At 39.1% G+C, this 18,667-nt stretch overlaps 1 protein-coding gene across 6 annotated transcripts in view; it reads right to left on the bottom strand.

Moving 5' to 3' along the window:
* LOC126849752 (mucin-12-like) overlaps positions 1-18,667 on the bottom strand; it is a 296,359-nt gene that overhangs the window by 65,733 nt on the left and 211,959 nt on the right. For all 6 annotated transcript variants that reach the window (XM_050591930.1, XM_050591931.1, XM_050591932.1 and 3 more), the window contains one exon: positions 1,752-1,798. In XM_050591930.1, coding sequence (XP_050447887.1) covers positions 1,752-1,798 — 47 coding nt within the window. The remainder of the gene's footprint in view (positions 1-1,751; positions 1,799-18,667) is intronic.

The raw sequence follows: 18,667 nt of genomic DNA, 5'->3' as shown, positions 1-18,667 counted from the left end.
GGAGTGCCGAGGAGTACATAAATATGCAGATATAAATCTCTTTTATATAGGAACATTTTTCTTCTTAATTAAAATATATATCTTAAAATATGTTTAAAAATTCTTATCTCTTTTAGTTAAATTGACATTTGAAAGAATTATATATTATATTTAAATATAGTATTTTCTCTTTCATGCTTGTAAGTAAAGTTATTTTATACAGCAGAGTAATCTACTCTCTATTCTTAGCACTTGCTAAATTATATTTTTTATTAAGAGTAAACTTGTTTCATTATTAATTATATATGAAGATAACATGAAAAAATAAAGAAATAATATTGAAGAAAATTGTTCAATTATCTGATGATTAATTATAATATCTCACTCGCATTTTTCTTGTATAACATATTAATAAATTAATCAATAATTAGAGAATTTTACGCTCACAGCAATTATCGCTGTAAAAAGACTGCTTGAATGTTTTTTCGAAGTGACGGTTGGCTGGTTGAGTATCGAACATTGAGATCCAACGTCAATTTTCTTTGGTAGTTTCGCGAGGCCGGGCATGTTCGTTCGTTCTCTCGATTAGGCTTTGCCGTCATTAAAAGTTTATAAAGAAGCTGAGGTACAAAACGGGCAACGATGTGCCGGTGAGACGGAGAAGGTGGTAGGTGATGGTTCAGCATCCCCAGAACGAAGATGGTAGAGAGAAACCAGCACGACAGAGTAAAAGAGGAAGAGAGTGGGAAAGAGAGAGACAGAGATGGAGGGATGAAGAGAGATTCCAAGCAAGTTTTCTCATGTGCAATGCATAATGAGGAAAGGCAGACGGCGCATAAAAGGCCTACAAATGAGGTTCAAGTTATATATATACGTACTAAGTAGGAACACGTAACTAACACGATGTAAACGACTCTCCCTATGTGTCAAGTATTTTTGAAAAATCTTTTAACATTGCATTGTATTTTATCTTTAAAAAACAAGAAAATATCTTTCAATATATATATATATATATATATATCTCAACGTAATTATTAATTTGTAAGTTTAATATTAATATTTGTCAATATTAAATAATTAGTTATTTAATTAAATAATTAAATAATTAATATTACTCTCCTAATACTTCTATGTTCTCATTTTAATACTATTTTATTTTTATTATTTATCAGCGTTATTTGACAATGCTTTGAAAAAGAAAGCTTAAAAGCAATATGTATGTGAAAAAAAAATATATATTTTAAAACCAAAAATTTGAAAAACCTACGTTTAAATACAATAGTAATTAGTCCGGAAAAAGCAAGATGCAATGTGCGCTTTGTAAAATGTGATATATATTATCGATTACATTGTGTGATTCTTAGTATGCAATAACATAAAGTGCTCGTGTAGAGATTTCGTTGATCGGTAAGCACAGGCCTTGGTAATTAAAGATATGAACACGCAATGTTAGAGTCGCGGCGCACGAAAACCAATTAAAGGTGTTAGATCGATCCTCCCTAGTAACTGACTTGCTAGGCACTTCGATAAAAGATGCAAATCCTCGCTTATGACGCTACATGTTCCTTTATCCAATTACCGAGATACTTTATATTAAAATGATTTTAGATAATTGTCATAAATCACCAATTGTATTACCGCTATTATATATTATATATTTCCATGTCTTTGCGACGTAATTATAATAATTCTTTCATATTAACTAAAAACGTATTATATCCTACTATAATTTATACGTATTATATGTATTCATTCAGATCATTTGAACTTACCTTGTTCATGATTTGGCGGGGATATTCCCGCCTCGCAAGGGACGGCTCTGTAACAGAAAAGAAAGATACCTGTTATTTTTTAAAAATTTTAAAATACATATCAAATATTTGTAAAGTTTACAGACAATTGTACTTTATCGCATACAGTATATAATTATATTCCTCTATTGTTTTTTTTCGTATGAAAACGAGCGGTTCAATTCAATAATCTGTTTGCACATATTCGTTGATATATTACAAGTAATATTCGGTAAATGACTTTTTATTCATTTGTGCTGCATAAAATGTTAGATAAAAATGAAAAATTTTGACGCAAGCGTAATGGTGAAGATATTTAATTTCTTTTTGCGCTTGGCATGCGTTTTGAATCTCATCTCGGCGCGCCTTGTGACCCAGACTAATGCACGTGGGGTGGTCCTCGATCGCGCAGCCGAGCCTCAACCCTTCCTCTCCTTTCCCTTCGACGAGTACCACCGAATTCTCATAATCTAATGAATGGCCTAACCCCAATATCCTCTCGGTTCAGCCTCACCGCCGCTTACCCTCCATGTACTATTCTATATATACCACGCATGTAAATATCTTTGCTGTCCGTGAGAGCGTGTGTGTAAATTTAAGTTTGCTGAAAATTCTATGTCCGTTCACTATAATTAATCATTTCGAAGCAATGCGATTACACTATCACTTTTACTCATTTCATTATCACTTTACTCCTAATTTTCTCTTAAACTTTGTCAAGATAATTTTCTCTTTAAATTAAATTTAGCACGATTTTTATAGCTCATAGAAAATATTCTGTGAATATCATGAATAAAATGCAACAAAATCGATAATCTCATCATAATTTACATAAAATTAAATTAATATCAAATTTATGTAGAAGTGGCTTAATACAAATCTTGTAAAAGTGTGATGAGAATACATATAAATTAACATAAAAAAAGGTGAAAATTGATAACCAAAAATGTATGAGTGAAAAATGTTGAGCTGAATTTTTGCGGAAACGAATAAAAATATATTTATGTATCAAAGATAATTTTTAATAATTTCCAAGGCGTCCTGTATAACGGAAGAACTATGAACAACAGCTTGCGTTGTTGCTAATTGCGCGCTAAATAAGGACGGAGTCGACGGCGAAATTCTTTCGGTCCAGAAAATGGACCGGACGCAAGCCGGCGTTGATCCCCGCGCGGCGGAATAAAGACGCGAAAATGTGTTTATCTCGGGGAATAATAAAAAGGGTGGCCCCGACGTCCGTGACGACGAGCGATCGCAACGAAGTCGGGAATAATGTCTCGGACACGAGGCTCGTCTGCGGATTTGCTCCGGCCTCCATCGCCCAACCATCCACCCTACACTCCCCCTTTCGACCTCCTCCGACCTACCCTTATACGCGTGTCCGCCGCAGATTCAGACTCCTAATTAAGACGAGGGTGCGAGAGGGGTTTCAGGGGTTTCTGCCGGGTTTTCCCCCCCGAGGGGGCGGGGGCCGTAGGTAGCGGGTGTATGGATGGAAGGAGGGTTTTCCCGAGGTAAGGGGCACCCGTATCGTGCCGGAGGGGTAAGCCAAGGCAAAGGGGGTAAGGAATATTGATCACGGGACCACCACGGCGGCGAGGCAGGGACTGCCCGCACTCGCCCTCTGCTTTCATCCGCCCATCCCCTCGCCATCCAGCTCCAGCTTTCTCTCGTCTCTCTCTCTCTCTCTCTCTCTCTCTCTCTCTATATCTCTCCTCTCTCTTTCTCTTTCTCTTTCGCTCTCGCCAACTTGTGTGTCTCTCACCTCCTCCCTTGTTTCCGACATCTTTCGCCGATCCTCTCGTTTTGAAGACGGTACAGACCAGGCCAAACTGAACCACCAAACGCCAGATGCGTGAAATCAGTCGGTTAGAATCTGCCCCGCAGCCTTTGCAAATTATTGACGCTGAAACCGCGAGGTGTATGATGCCTGCACACTCTGTTTCGAAGTGGACTTTGAATAAAGAGAGTCGGCAAGTTCAACGCTTGCAAGGTAAAGAACTTTTAAGAAGAAACTTATAATCTTACACAGAGAGATAATTACTCCGGTCGATCAAACGCGGCGTGTAATGGTTTTGTTAGAATATAATAATATTTTAGTGTAAAGGACTGCTTATAAGTTTCTCTCATCGTCTTGTATTATAATAAATTCATATAATATACGATGAGTCTTTCATCTCCGTGCCATTTAATCAAACGTCTCGCTAACTTGGAAATGTCTTCACGTCGTGACAAAGTTTACGAAAATCGCAATAAGACATGGTCCTCTTGAAGGGAATTTCTGGCGCTGGAAATCCGAGTAGCCTGACGAACTTTGACGCACACGCTCGGCCGAACAAGATCTACGCTCTAGACGTGTGCAGCGTTCTCACGAGTTTTCGAGAGAGATCCTCTCGAATGGCGCGGAGAAGGAGAGCCGACTTGACTCGTTTCAGTGACGAAGACAGAAAACGAGGTAAGAGAAAAGGGCAGGTGGGGGGAGGGGAGGTCTAGGGGGCCAACGGGTGAGCTCGAGTTTACACGACGTAGCGACTCGTCTTTCTACCCGTCGCCTTGCCTTAATTAAATCTCTAGACCCTTCCTGAAGAACCCGCGGACCTGGCAGGAAACTAGAAGAACCGCCTCCTCTTCTCGCTCTTACAATTCACTGCGGTAACACGTCGTCTTTTCATTTGGTCCTTCGTACGCTGCCGCGAGAAATGTGCGAGCTTATTGTTAGTAACATCGATATACATTGACTTTTCATCCATGTGTTTATTTTGTCAGCTCGTTATCGCTTAATCAATATATCTTATTTTTTCTACACATCACTTTTTCTTTCTCCTTCTTTAATAAATTATTTTATTTTTATAATATATGCATATGTTGCATTTAATTATACTTTTAGAAATATTATTACTAAAAATAAGATAACATTTTTTGCTGGTAAAAACAAGTCTTTTATAATATATTATACACAATAAATTTTTATCTGCCTGTTAATTTAAAAAAATGTAGAATAAAAAAATTATATTCTCTGTAAAATAAAAAAGTGTTACCAATTAAATAGAAAAATATTGTAAATTGCTTTGTTCAATAATGTAAGAGTTTCTAAGAAATAATAATTGAATTCATGCAAAGAGAGAGTTTGAGACAAATTATTATTATTCTGTAAATTTTCGATATTCTCGATATCCACGAAAGCAATCCGCTCGGAGCGGCAAATTTCTACAGCGTGCGCAACGCATTTTCTCATACACTCCAGCGCCATTCCAGTGGCTTCAGATACCGTTATTCAGCGTTGTAACGAACGTCAAGGGCGACCTCGACGAGACCGGAAGAGACCTCATTGTCCAGAGGCGGGGGCGCCGATAGGAGGGTGCGCAGCAGCGGCAGGCAGCCAACTCAAACTTTGATATGGTTTCCTAAATAACCAAGGCGACCGATACCGCAGCACGATAGTCCTCCTCTTCCTCTACCACCTCTCCCCCACCCACCCGTTCACCGCCTAGACCGATCTGCGGTGGTCCGGAGAGGGTACTGTAACTACCGTCGAAGCATATTGAAACCCTCGCACCAACGATGACCTGACTCGCCACCCCAGGCAATCCCCACCCCTGCCAACCCGCGATCCGCCGTTCAAGACCGATACAAGGTTGCCGTCCATGCAAAACCTGCGGCATGAGTGCGTTTGTCGTTTCGTGAGGAAACGTTACTAACGCAAGCGGTAACGCCAACGTTTTCATAATGCCGCAAGTAGCGGTTAATCTGGCTGCCGAGTGACAGGTAATCTGCAAGAGGTCTGCGCGAAGAGGGAAAAGGAACGGAGGTTGCGAAAGCAGCGGTTTTCAAGTCGATCACATTACGTTTCCTCCGAAACATTACAGAGTACTGTACATGGAGCGAGTAATAATATGAATGGGATAATACAAAAATACTGGATAGCAATTGTAATGTACAAAAAACAATATAAAATAATATAGAATGCACTCTTTCTCACTGTTCCCGATAGGAAACATTTTTTACTCCCTTTGAAATCTTGAATGATTTTCTAATAATACAATACATTATTAACAATACGTTAAAATTAATAAGTCTTGATATACCCTTCATTTTGCCCTTTAAATAGATAAAATCAGATAAAAAATTAACGTGTAAATAGCCATTTGGTTTACAATTTCTTTTCTGCAGGCTATCAATAGATACTATGCCAGAGGCCGGCTGTTTGTCCGCTAATTAGAAGCTAACAGCAGAACTAAAGTTTCAAACTTTAAAGTTTCTTGCACTCGCGCGGAAGCCTCTTGCTACTCATTCAATACCTCCTTTTTGAGGGTGGTAGAACGGCCACCCTTTAAGAAGAACGCCCTATCCACTTGCACAGCCGTCCACCTGTCTTTCTCTTTACCTGTCCTCTCTCTCTCTCTCTCTCTCTCTCTCTCTATCCTCTTTGCTCCGAGCAGCGTTAATTACTAATTAATTGTTTCGCGTGTTTGAGTTTTAAATGGATAAGTTAAACAGCGCGTAAGAGGTCCAGTCGTGGTATAGCGGCAGAGTCCACCCTTCTTTTTCCCTCCATCCGTTCCTCTCGCTTCGCGTACGATTACCGTACAAACAGTGTACTGCCGGTTAACGAAGTTAGGATGACCGTGTTAGGTTGAGGAGAAGGGGAGCAACGCTCGTTCGTTTATTCGTTTTTCACCCCGTCATCAGAACGCCGCGCCTCGCCTCGTGCCTCACGACGTAATATCTCCATCACGACGCCGAACCATCGCCGGCGCGTTCAAAGTTACCTCCGATCCGACGAATACGCGGATGCAGCTTTAATAATATCAAAAAGTTGTAGCCCTAGTTCTCATACTCAGTATAATAAAATATAGATTTCATAGTTCGACGTAAACACAAAAAAGACATAAACAAAAAAAAATTATAAAATAGTTTTATGTTTATTTTATATATGCTATATATTTTATTTTATTCAATATTGTTTTAACGCGCAACTCTTTGTAAATGAATTTTACCATCACAAAAAAAATAAGTTCTATTTGCTTTTGTTAATCGAGAAATTTTCTCTATTTTAAACTGTCATTCTTTGACAACAAATACTTAAAGAATAACGATTGCTCGTGTAACTTGTGCCATTACAGTGCAGATTGTCTGACGTTGATCTGAAGGCACACCAACGAGATCGTTTCGTTCCTCGCGAAAGGCACCCTTATACGTTGTAATCGGAGCTCAAATAAAAAGTCGTAATGCCAAATAAAACATGCCATTTGTCTAACGACGATTCTTCTCTTCGTTCCTGGGAACAGTATGTACCAGACTTCCAAGGCGAGGTAGAAAGGAAGTTAAATCGGAATGGTAATCATTTTAAACGCCATCGTCACAGACGCCGAGACGAGAAGACGTCTTCAAGCCACCTAATTCTCTCGTAATTGAGATGAATCGATAAAAAATCTCCAATGCAAAAGAAAATTGATACGAATGGATCAGCTGATCGCCATGGAGAGTACGTTTGCTACTGTATATTGAGCACGGCTGCAGATTGGTTACCGCCATCCTCTCGATGGTGCTCTTGAGGCGCGTAAGATAAATCGTAGAGGCGAGAGAGCATCCCGTGGGAGTCTGGAATAAATCGGGAATAATCGGAAAACACGACGGCCAAATTGACGACTGTTATCGACTGGCGTCGCGGGTGGTGATGAGATCCCGCCCGAATCGAAAGAGCGAAGGAGGAAGAGAAAACGATGGCACGGGGAAGAGAAAACATGTCGGCAGCAAATCGGTGTCTTAACCGTCCGACGAGGGACAATTATTTAAGCGAACGTCTAGCGTGGCGCTCTAGCGCTCCGCGTTAGCGCCTGGCGAGGGCACGCCGATAGAGAGAGAAAGAGAGTCCGGAGCTGTTAATTGCCGGCTGTCACGGGCACGCAGTGACAGGGACCACCGTCGACGTGGGATTGCCTCGTCGAAGCCGGTGCGAAGGCACCGTTAAATTCTCCTTTCAAAAACGTGTGAATCGCGTGGACACGCTCATAGGGAGATAACTCTAACAGAAGAGAGAGAGAGAGAGAGAGAAGGAGAAAAAGAGAAGTCAAGTAAAGCAGAGATTGAGTCGGCAAAAAATAACTTTTGAATGTGGTTTAATACAGATTACGGACATTCCCTCTATATAATGTTAATCTATATATGGAAAGTTTATATTTTACTTATGTAAAAATTCACAAATTTTTAGAAGATTGTCTAATTTATGGAATTATTTTTATAAAAATTAGGGATCTCTCTTTCTTTCTGCAAAAAATTTCACAATTTTAATTACTTTGGAGGATACTTCAGCATATTTTATACACACAATTATTTCCGTTTTTACATAATTTATTATTTTTATGATTCTAGAAATACCTTATGGGGCGAATAGGGAACAACCACCGGAATCTCTCGCTCGGACGTTCGCTGTAATTTGAACGCCGACGTATATTTACTCGGCGTAGGAGGAAGAGGAGTCGCGCAGAAAGCGGGTGCTCGCAGAAGTAGCGTGACGACGCTAAGAGCATTAAAGAGACGTTTTCCGCCCGACACTTAGGTTTTCGTTCCCGCGCCCACCCCATAGATTCACGGCCTATCGGCTTAGAGCGCGACGGGTGGTCTCGAGCCACCCTTGGCTTCCGCCCAGCATCGTCTTCCGCCCGGCACCTCAAGGTAGCAGCAGCCAGCCAAAAACGCGGCTCTGGTTACCGTACTGCTCTTCTCGGGAAATATTTTCGTAAGCGTAAGAACTTAAGTACTCGAGAGACGCATACACGTGACGAGCCACCTTGACGAGCAGAGTCCATGGGATATCTTTCCTTACCAAGGAAATATATAACACGTGCGTAACGAGTCTTTGAAAGTTAGTTACCTCACGTTTCTGTTATGGTAACCATCGGCATCGAGTTTCATAATATTTGAGAGTACAACTCATCAATTCTTTTTGCTTAACAATAATATATTTATTTCATTTTGTAATCAAAATATTAATTTACAGTAGCCAATCTTATATTATTTATCTATTCTCATTAATTATAAGATAATATATCTTTTTAATCTCATCTATAAATTTTGATTAATACTCTGATTAATAAAACAAATAAAAAATACTGAAAACTATATTATTATGTTAGATAAAATGTTGCGCTGTCAATATTACAATCCGTAGAGGGCGACGAAGAAACAGGCAATTACGATGGAGGGATCGCACTAGTTCCTGTATCTACATAACAACGCTCCGTGGTGAGTATTCTGAAAGAGAAGGAGAGGAAACGTTGCGTCGACGGTGGTGAATTATCAGCTAAGAGGAAATTATGGAAATAGATATAAATCGAGAAGAAGAGAGAGCGCGCCGGCGCGGCTGTTCGCAGGTAGATGCACTGCTAGCAGCCAATAAGCGAGTCGCTACCTACGTAGAGCTCGATGTGCCTTTAAATAAATGGAGCTTAAAAGCCAATTTGGAATGTAAAGATCTATCAGCATAAATTAAACATGGCGCGGCTATACGGAGAGTGTGAGGCTCGTCCTCCGATTTTTGGGGCCGGTTCATCCCGTTATCCATCCTCAAGACCAACAATTTGCATCTTACGATCCTCAGAATATCATTGCATCGTCAATTTCTCATTAAACCCTTAAATATACATTGGAATTTCGCTACAATCCCCTCATTACAAAAACATTAAAAAAAAAAAAACAATCGATTTATCAAAAATTTAACTTCCTATTGTAAGAAAAAAATTCCAGCCTTAAAACAATTTGACGTTAAAAAAATCTAACTCTGTATCTCGAGACATCTCCAAAGGATAACGCACCGCATCTCGATTTTAATCGCATCAAGGCAACTGCGAGGGCAATATCTCGGGTCAAGTGCGGTCGATTTAGCGGGAAATTTTTTTGTTCCGCGGAAAAACGTAAGGGAGGGATCGAGCTATTGGCGGCAAGTCGCGCGGAAACATCGGAGAGACGAACGAGAAGGCGGGAGAGCGTGGTGCGCGCTAGGGATGAAGGGCGTAGGGCGGAAGATTCGCGAGCTCGCGTCATGTGCATCGGACGCGACGCGCGAATTAACAACTCACGCGTCATATCGCGCGCATTATTATCCGATATATCGGCCTGTGTATCGACGCGTCTTCATTTCCCCTTCGAACGAAGAAGCGAAGAGGCGTCCCCGTAGTTTACGCGGAGTGCGTTACCGTGCTAACACGGTAACGAGCAGGATGTTGGAAGGAAGACTATCGCTGCCAGACGAAGGCGAACACACCGATTCCAATGTCTTCACTCTCGTATATCTTGAGTTAATGTATTTTGTCGATCGCCTACGGTGGCGTTCCTTCGAAGCGTCAGATATCGAGACGTTATGTATATTTCATATATATACATATGTATTCTTATGTATGATATTTGATGCAGAATATTACGCGGATTAATTAGAAGAAATTATTATTATTATTCTATCATCTAAATAAGATTACCTGTTTATAAAATTCATTCAGAGTATCCATATTTTTATCAAATTTCACTTAGCTTGTGTCTCAAACATTTAAGAATTAAAGACAAAGTCCTAATAAATGTACGTAAAATTTTTTCACATGCAACACTTGGAATATTTTATTGCAACTAAATTTAAATTTAAATATTATTAAATAAATTTAATAATTTATTATAGGAATTCTACAATACATATCCATGTCTTTAATAACGTATAATTTCTTAGTATACGATTATAAAAACTGTTATTTACGCTGCTATATAAGTAAAACTCTGTCAGCTGGATTTATATATTCTTAACATTTGATAATTATTATTTTTACAATAAAATTCTCACTCTAGTGTGTTCAAATTAATAGCTGCAAAGTCGAGCGTTGCCAAACTCGTCCTATGATACATAATTACTGTGTGCCGTGATGTCACTGAAAATATTGATCGCCAGGAACCTCGAGGTGAGACGAAAAAGTCGCGTCGCGACAGAGGCAGAGGAGGCGGAGCAGTTAATGTTACGTCGAAGGTGAGCGCGTTGAAAAGGGTTGATTACAGGAACCCGGCAGGGCGTCCAGCGGGTAAAACGCGCCGCCGGGCCACGCCGGAAGGATGCTGCTGGACCATGCTTGTAAGCAAGCGGTAACCCGTTCGAGGGCCGTAGGTAGGCTCGGGGCAAATGGCAGCGGGATGATTGATCGCCCGGCTAATTGGATGATCGATGACTCAAGTTCATCAGTGGCTGTTCAGTTCCTGGGCGAAGGATGCTTCGCTCGCACGTGAGCTCCCAGCCACCCGCGCAAGATGTACGCGTGTATGTATGAATTTGCGCGTATGTATATGTGTGTATATATATATATATATATATATATATAAACGCCTACATATACGAACTAGATGTCGAGAAGAACAGGTTTAGGATTACGTCTCTTGAAACACGCTTGCGTTAATATTCTTCCGGGTCATTGCGTTTCTCTCTCCACTCTGTGTTTCGTTAAATTACATTCTTCCATAAGTTGATCTCTCGTCAGAGTGAGTGCTACGGACATAAGCGATACCATAAAGAATAGTTGTGAAATATTGTATTTTTTTCTATCATAATTAATTTTTGCGGCATGTCATATACACTATACAAGGGGTGTTATAAAAATTTTTGCGCCCAACACATATAATATTTATATTATATTTAGATTTATATATTTATATTAATTAAAATTAATAAAAAATTTTCTAAGAATTTAAAGATAATTTTGTGACATTATCAATGTTTATTCAACTGTCATAAAATCAATTTTTTCAGAATCTTCAAGATTCAGATATATATAAGAAAGTAATTTAAATATCTCTATAATAAAATTAGAGAAGGAAAAGAGAAAAAAAAAAAGAATACAACAAATTTTTCTCAAAATAAGAAAAATAAAAAAAGATTTCTTAGAAATTGATTATTTTATATGCGATAAAAACTATTTTATAAAACATCTCTTTTATCTTCGACATAGCAAGATTCTTAAAATCTTATTTACCGTATATCTATAGTATAACGCGTATAAAGCTCTCTAGATGCGATGTCTCCTCAAAGTAATGAATTCACAATAGAGTTTAGTGAGTGGCAAAGGTGCGAGCGGGCTAGCGCGCAAGTTCACGCATAGCATTCGCCTGATATATGGCCGACGCGTGAATGCAAATCGGCGGTGTAAATCATGCGAACAATGTCTTAATGTCCCGGTCATACAACGCCCACCGGAGTCAGAAGACAACGGCTCCGGTAGTCTTCGGGTGTATGGAAGGAAAGGGTGCCTTTACGGATATTCATAGGGAAATAAATTAGCAGGCACGCGCGTCACGAGGGGACTATTATTTATATCTATTTTCTTGCGGTGGATGTTATTCGCGAGCAGGTTCTATTCGCTGCGTGTGACACAAATCGCCTTTAGCATTCGCGTGAACGAGTATTCGCATATAATCAGATAAATTAATATAATATTATTTTCACCTAAGTTAATGAGCTTAACAAGTTAGAAATGCTATAATGGAAGAAAATGAATTAATATTGTTTTTCAAAAGTATAAAAATTTCAACATTTGCTTTTACATATAAGATATTAAAAGAAATTTCGATAGTTGAGATGAAAATACATGTCTTCTGTCGGGCGGATTGGCAAAGCAGATAGAGAGTTAAAAAATAGCAGTTCAGCCTTCTCGTTTATGCCATTTAACTTGCAAATCTTCCTACCGAGTCGGCTGATACCCATGAAACATGTGGAAAGTGAAAAAAAGTCTTAGTCCTGCTTCTGAGGATAAGGCGCGCGAGGGAAACAGAAACGGAAGGGTAGAAAGTATGAGACGAAGAGAGAAAAAGAGAGCGTGTGAAAAATTCGAGAGAACAAAGGTGGCGAACAATCCGTACTCCGGAGGTTGAAAGTTGCGATTTCTCGCAAAGGGGGAAAACCGAAAAGGGTGAGAGCGTTAGAATGAAATATTCGTCCGAGTGGAATATGTAAAGACATTACACCGAGACTGCGTTATCGTAAAGATAATTGTTTTATCTTAACACCCATAGTGTCTTACTCCTTTTCGCAAACTATCTACTTAAAGTCTAACCGCAGAATAATTTACAGAGATATATTGCTCAATAGTATTATTTTTTATCATCGATTGTTATGTTTTTAAAATAAAAGAACGAGTCTTAATGAATATTCAAAGAACAAGAGTTATCGAATGTGTCATATACAGATTTCTTTTTATGACAACGCGAGAAGAGACGAGAGAAAAATGAATGTGATCGGGATAGATTGTCAGATAAGTTTAACGTCAAGGAAAGTCCTCAACAATGTCGACATTTTTCTCCCTTCTGTCAGAGAGATGGTTAGTCCAGTTTACGGTGATGATGCGATTCCCTTTACACGCCCGTGACGTGTCTGTCGCCGGCATATCTCAACTTCTTTAGCAACGTCCTCGTTCTGGAGATGCTCCTCCAAAGATTTTGCGACGATAATCGCTCGTAAAAGCACCGCCCTTACGACGCATATCGTTTTGCGCGAGCGACAAGATCGTGTCGTTTCACGCCTCACCGAGCAACTCTCGACCGATTATTACTATAATTTTATCGTCGAATATACTTTGATATTCGACGATAGCTGATGAAAAATGTCCCCTAATATTTGCACACTGTCGACAATTTTAAATATACATATTATATCCTTACCGATAAGAAAGAAGATCAGAAAGAGTGAGAGATAATTCTCGCACAAAGCACCAAATAAAAGTACAAAAAATTTAGCTTAAAAAATTAAAGTTGCATCTGAATTTAAGAAACTAATAAAAAAAGTATAAATACAATAAATAAAAAATTGATCGTTGATCGAAACTTCAACAATATTTCGATGAAAAACAACCTAAGATGTATGGAAAATCATTCTTCCACTCATAGCTTCTCAAATATTGTTATTGAATATTGGAATACGCAGGCTGAAATAAAAAAATTGTCTCCCTCGCGCGACATCGCGACCATCTAGACCATCTAGCGATTTGTTTTTATGAACGGCGTCTTCGTTGCCCAACCTCTTCCGTTTCTCCAACTTTCGTAAGAATCCACCATAATGGCTCTAATTTCCGCTAATAAATCCTCGAGTGCAACAAGAATCTTCCCTCGATACGTAGATAATCGTATTCCCGCTTGAAATGTATTCGCCCTCGAAAAAAATGTAGATATAACACACATATAACGTTGGACTCATCTATACGTTGGATTTTGCATACGCATGTATACGAAGTGTGTTCTCTACGTGTATGGGAAACATATAGCGCGGAAAGGAGACGGAATCAGGGGAAGAAGTTGACGTGAGAAGACGACTAGTCTTACGAAGAGGCGCGTCGCGCAAAAACAGATGTAAAGACACGAGGGATGCCGCTCACAAGGGCCAGAAAAGAGGATTCGGACGGTTGTAATCTCGACTCAAGGTGTCGTTTTGCTTCTCAGCGTCCCACTGGACATCGAGACGCGAGCAAGGAGAAAGCTTAAGACCCCTTTGCACGCCGTTTATCGGCTGTGCTTTAATACGCATGTTGTTCTTGTTGAATAAATCATTTTTTCTTTTATTAATAATTTTTATTTTATTAATATTATTATTTTTAATTTTTAATTTTTATTTTATTAATATTTATTTTATTTTGCTTTAATAGGTTTTTTATAAAATGTTCTTTCTGCGAATTACAAATTATTAATATCAAATGTAAACAAATGTTAAAAAAATATACATTTTTCTCTATTATATTTGATAGTTAAATAAGAAAATTATTAAATTGTATAGAGTTTTGCAAAAAAATTAAAACGACATTATTTAAATAATTAATTTAAAATTTACTTTAAAATATGCCTCATTTGCGTCAAATTTTAATTTTCTGCGTTATGTAATTCATATCTTGATAGTTTTCAAAGAAGAAAGATCCACTTCAAACTAGTCGTAAACGAAATATAAGTATGCAGAGAAAGTAATAATATTTTTTTTTTAAACAAAGTCTGATTTCTTTTCATCGCGAGTTTTTTAGAAGCTTAATAGAAGCAAACTAGTTATTATTAACGACCAGCGAATATTACACGCATACTGGAAGAAATATGCGTACCTGCAAACAAGTAAGGAACGAGTTTTCGAGATCGGTCGAGAGAGAAAGAGGGACGTAGGCAATTTTGCACTTGTAAATAGGCCTCGAAGGGAGGAGCATAAGTAAATTAGGCCGGTCGACGCGAAAAACGTTCTGATAAGAATCTTTCCCTCGGCTTTTTTTAAAGGCTGACTCCGGGGGAATTGAGACGTCATCACGACGCTCTTCCTCGTTTGGGTTTGCGCCTTCCTCCTCGTTCCCCGCGTTGCCGCGTCCTTCGAGAGCCGTTTAATGCCAAACGCCTCGCGCCTCGTCCTTTGTTTCGTCTTCATGAGATTTTTAAACAGCGCGAAATGAGCTTCGCAGACCGTAGAGTCGAGAGAACGAGTCTCAAACGATTATCATTTCATCCGTCGTTGCTTTAATTCCCTCGCTCTTCCTGACGAAATTAAAAAGAAGGTTCTGCGATAGAGTCACATCCTGTAATGCGCGTTTATAAATAGTAATGTTTGTTGTAACGTTTAGGAAAAATAAGACGTTCTTATAATAAATATCATAGATAAATTCTTATAATATATATATATATATATATATATATATATATATATATATATATATATATAATATTGCAAGAAAAATTTTCGTCCTTATATCTATTTAATATAAACAAAGATTTGTGAGAGATGACGACCGATTTCCCGTGCTTGATCTTCGTGTTTGTCGAACCCATCGTATGGAGAAGGGCTAGAGGGTTGAAGTTAGAAAGGGAGGGGACTCTAAGGAATCCAGGCATTTGTATCGTTTTGTCGTACTTCAGCGTCGGCATGCGTATCGTATGGCGTTGCATTATTGCTTTTATGGCCAATAAAAGGAAAGATGTCCCGGTGAGGCTGGGACGATGATCGTACTCCGCAACAACTGTCCCCTCGATTCCTCGATCGTTTCATCTTGGAACCGTCGTCCGCCTCGCGGCCCTTAACCCCCTCGTCCACAACAGCCACCGCCCGTTATATTGCCACCGAGTCGTTCATTCGGTCATCGAAGGTGTCGCGATTGGTTTCGTGTTTGCAGGGAATATAGTCCGGGGACTCCCCGACCCAGTTAACCGTCCGGCCACCCTTTGGGACACTAGGAATCGAAGAATAATACTTGGAAAATTGTCTTAGTTTCTGGGAAACGTAGAAACATTTTTTTGAAAAATCACACAACAAAACTTATTTACCACAAAATATATTTTATTTATCTAATCTCTGATCGATTTATTTAATATCAAATGAAGCAAACTATTTAATTATTAATTTTATAATTTTTTAAAAAAGGAAAAGAGCTATTTTTAAAAAATATTTTTATACTTTATTTTATTTATTTTAAATATTTTTAAATATTTTACATATTTTTATACTTTATCATATGATTCTCGCAAAAATTTATAGAATGAACAAGATAATTATTTTTCTTTTCATGATTAACTATTAAATATTTTGTTTGCTGAAAAGAACACCGGTAGGTGACAGTTCTTGTCTAAGTCGTTGTCGTTAAGGATAGACGCCAGTCTTTCTTGTAGACGCTAAAGCTCGTCTTCTCTATGGCACTAGCTACATCGTTGCACCTACAGGCAAAAGATAACCAGCCCGTCCTCGAGCCATCAACCTCCTGTTCTTCCTCGGTTGTCCCGAGCGACGATATATCTCCCAGCATCCCCTTTCGACGTCCCCGTCATCCTCCTCCATCCGCTCCTTGCAGAGTTCCGATGCTCCAGGAGGGTGCACGATGACACTCGGTTACGACATTAGCGACGTTTCCCACACCGTCTACGGATCTACTTCGTCAATGTCAAAGCGCAGCTTCATCCCACCCTTCCCCGTTTGCAAGCGACTTTTCCGCGGAATAAAGTTTTAACGTTCACATAATGATACAGAAACACAATTATTTTTCGTACATACATATTAAATTCTATCTTTATGATTATTATTTCATGTAGCAATCATTTTTAATATGTCAATAAATACAATCAATAATTAATATATATATATATATATATATATATATATATATATATATAAATAATGTTTAATTAGTTTTTCTTCTGGGCAAAATTGCACCCTAAATATCGACAATTTGTTTCAGATTGAAAAAGCTTTGTTAGATTAATCCGTAAAACAGCTGATGATAAAGTCCGACTTCGAAATTTAGACATTTAGATAGGTATGTGTATCGAGGCGAAAAAGAAGGAGTCCCATGTGTCGTAAGACTCCCCAAACAGAATCCTAGTAGCACCGGCTGATTTACGCGACTTTGCTCGGGGCGACTAGCGCCGCCTCGTCCCAAACCTCCGCACCGTAATAGTACCACTCTGATTCCAATAACCATGAATCTATCAGACGTCAAAACGCAATCTCCACCTGAAAGCGGCCTGCCTTCGACCGCGCGCCACAGCGACCACAAATCTCACAGTATCTACAACCGTATATCTTATACTTACGGGAGCACATAGTATGCAACACATATGTAAAGATGCTGACGGACTCGTGGGAAAAAAAAAAGGGAGAGAGAGATCAGTAATACGAAAGAGAGGAAAGAGAAGAAGGAAAATCATGCGAATAGAGGGAAATAACCCTCACGAATTTTATTCGACGTCGGCGGGGCTGAAGAGAGAAAAAAACCGGCGAGATTGCGTGGAAGAGGAGAAAGTTGCAAACTCGAAAACTTTCGAGCTCCTATTATCTCCGACGAGACCACGGTCCGGCATCAAGGGAGTTGTCCGGTATACCTCGATCTCTAAATACTCCACCTTCTGCGTCCTATCGTCTGGGACGAGAATTGTTCGGCAAAGTTGAAAAGGGAACGGCAAGCGCGCACGAAACTGACGTTTCGTCTCGATGTCGCAAATGACACAATCAACGCGCATCATTTTCGTTTCATATTAGATGCATTAGCTTTCTTTCCGCCATTCTTTCTACCAATCGTATACGCAAGATTCTTTAAAGTGCTTGGTGTTTTTTTTTTAATAATTAAAAATAAAATAATGAAATTTATTATATTCTCTCGAAAGTAGATAAAGCGACTTTGTTAAAATTTTGTAAGCGAAAATTGACTAATTTCAAAATTAATGCTCATCGATTCATTTCGAAAAGTAAATATAGAGAAACCGTATTAATGTGATGAACTTCTCCGCGAGCAAACTTATCCAAAATTATCTCGCGACTTTGTGACGTTTCGAGGAAGCGCGTCGCTCGTTACGAGCGCGCGAATGAGGAATGGTGCCAATGACAGTGCTAACGCCGTGCAAATGAATGCACGCCGAGGCTTTGACACGCGGTAATTTATCACGCCGTTCCGTCTTACCCTTCCGCTACGTCTACGACGACGGGGACGTTCGCGAGAGGGCTGAGCTCTGAAAAAGACGACGGTGTGATTGGGACAAATATAAATAAGGCAATTGAGAACCCTCCGTGCCATCCAGTTTTCCACAGATGAGATTCGAGAACAGATGTAATCGCGGCTTAACGGATCTCGTTAAATAATCCCCTGGGAATATACGCGTACGTCTGACAATTCGTTGACGCTGGGGTTATCGCGAAAACTCCGCGTGAAAAATTCTGCAAGATTAGTCTTTCCTCCAAAAATGACAGAGAAAAAGGTGGGAAATTCGTCTCTCTTCGAAACATTCGTAGTCATATCTGTTAAAACTTTCTTATGGCAGAAATTGAGTAGAAATTTGCACACGTAAGTGTATGTGTGCAAATTTTTTATTTATTTGCCTATGATATATCATCGAGATATATGCTAATATACCAAAGTTATATTTGTTTCCCTTAA

This window comes from Cataglyphis hispanica, chromosome 5 (genome assembly GCF_021464435.1).
Source record: "Cataglyphis hispanica isolate Lineage 1 chromosome 5, ULB_Chis1_1.0, whole genome shotgun sequence".
In the NCBI taxonomy this organism is placed as follows: Eukaryota; Metazoa; Arthropoda; class Insecta; order Hymenoptera; family Formicidae; genus Cataglyphis; species Cataglyphis hispanica.
Note: the sequence above shows the minus strand (reverse complement) of the source record. Positions and strands in the feature narration are given on the sequence as shown.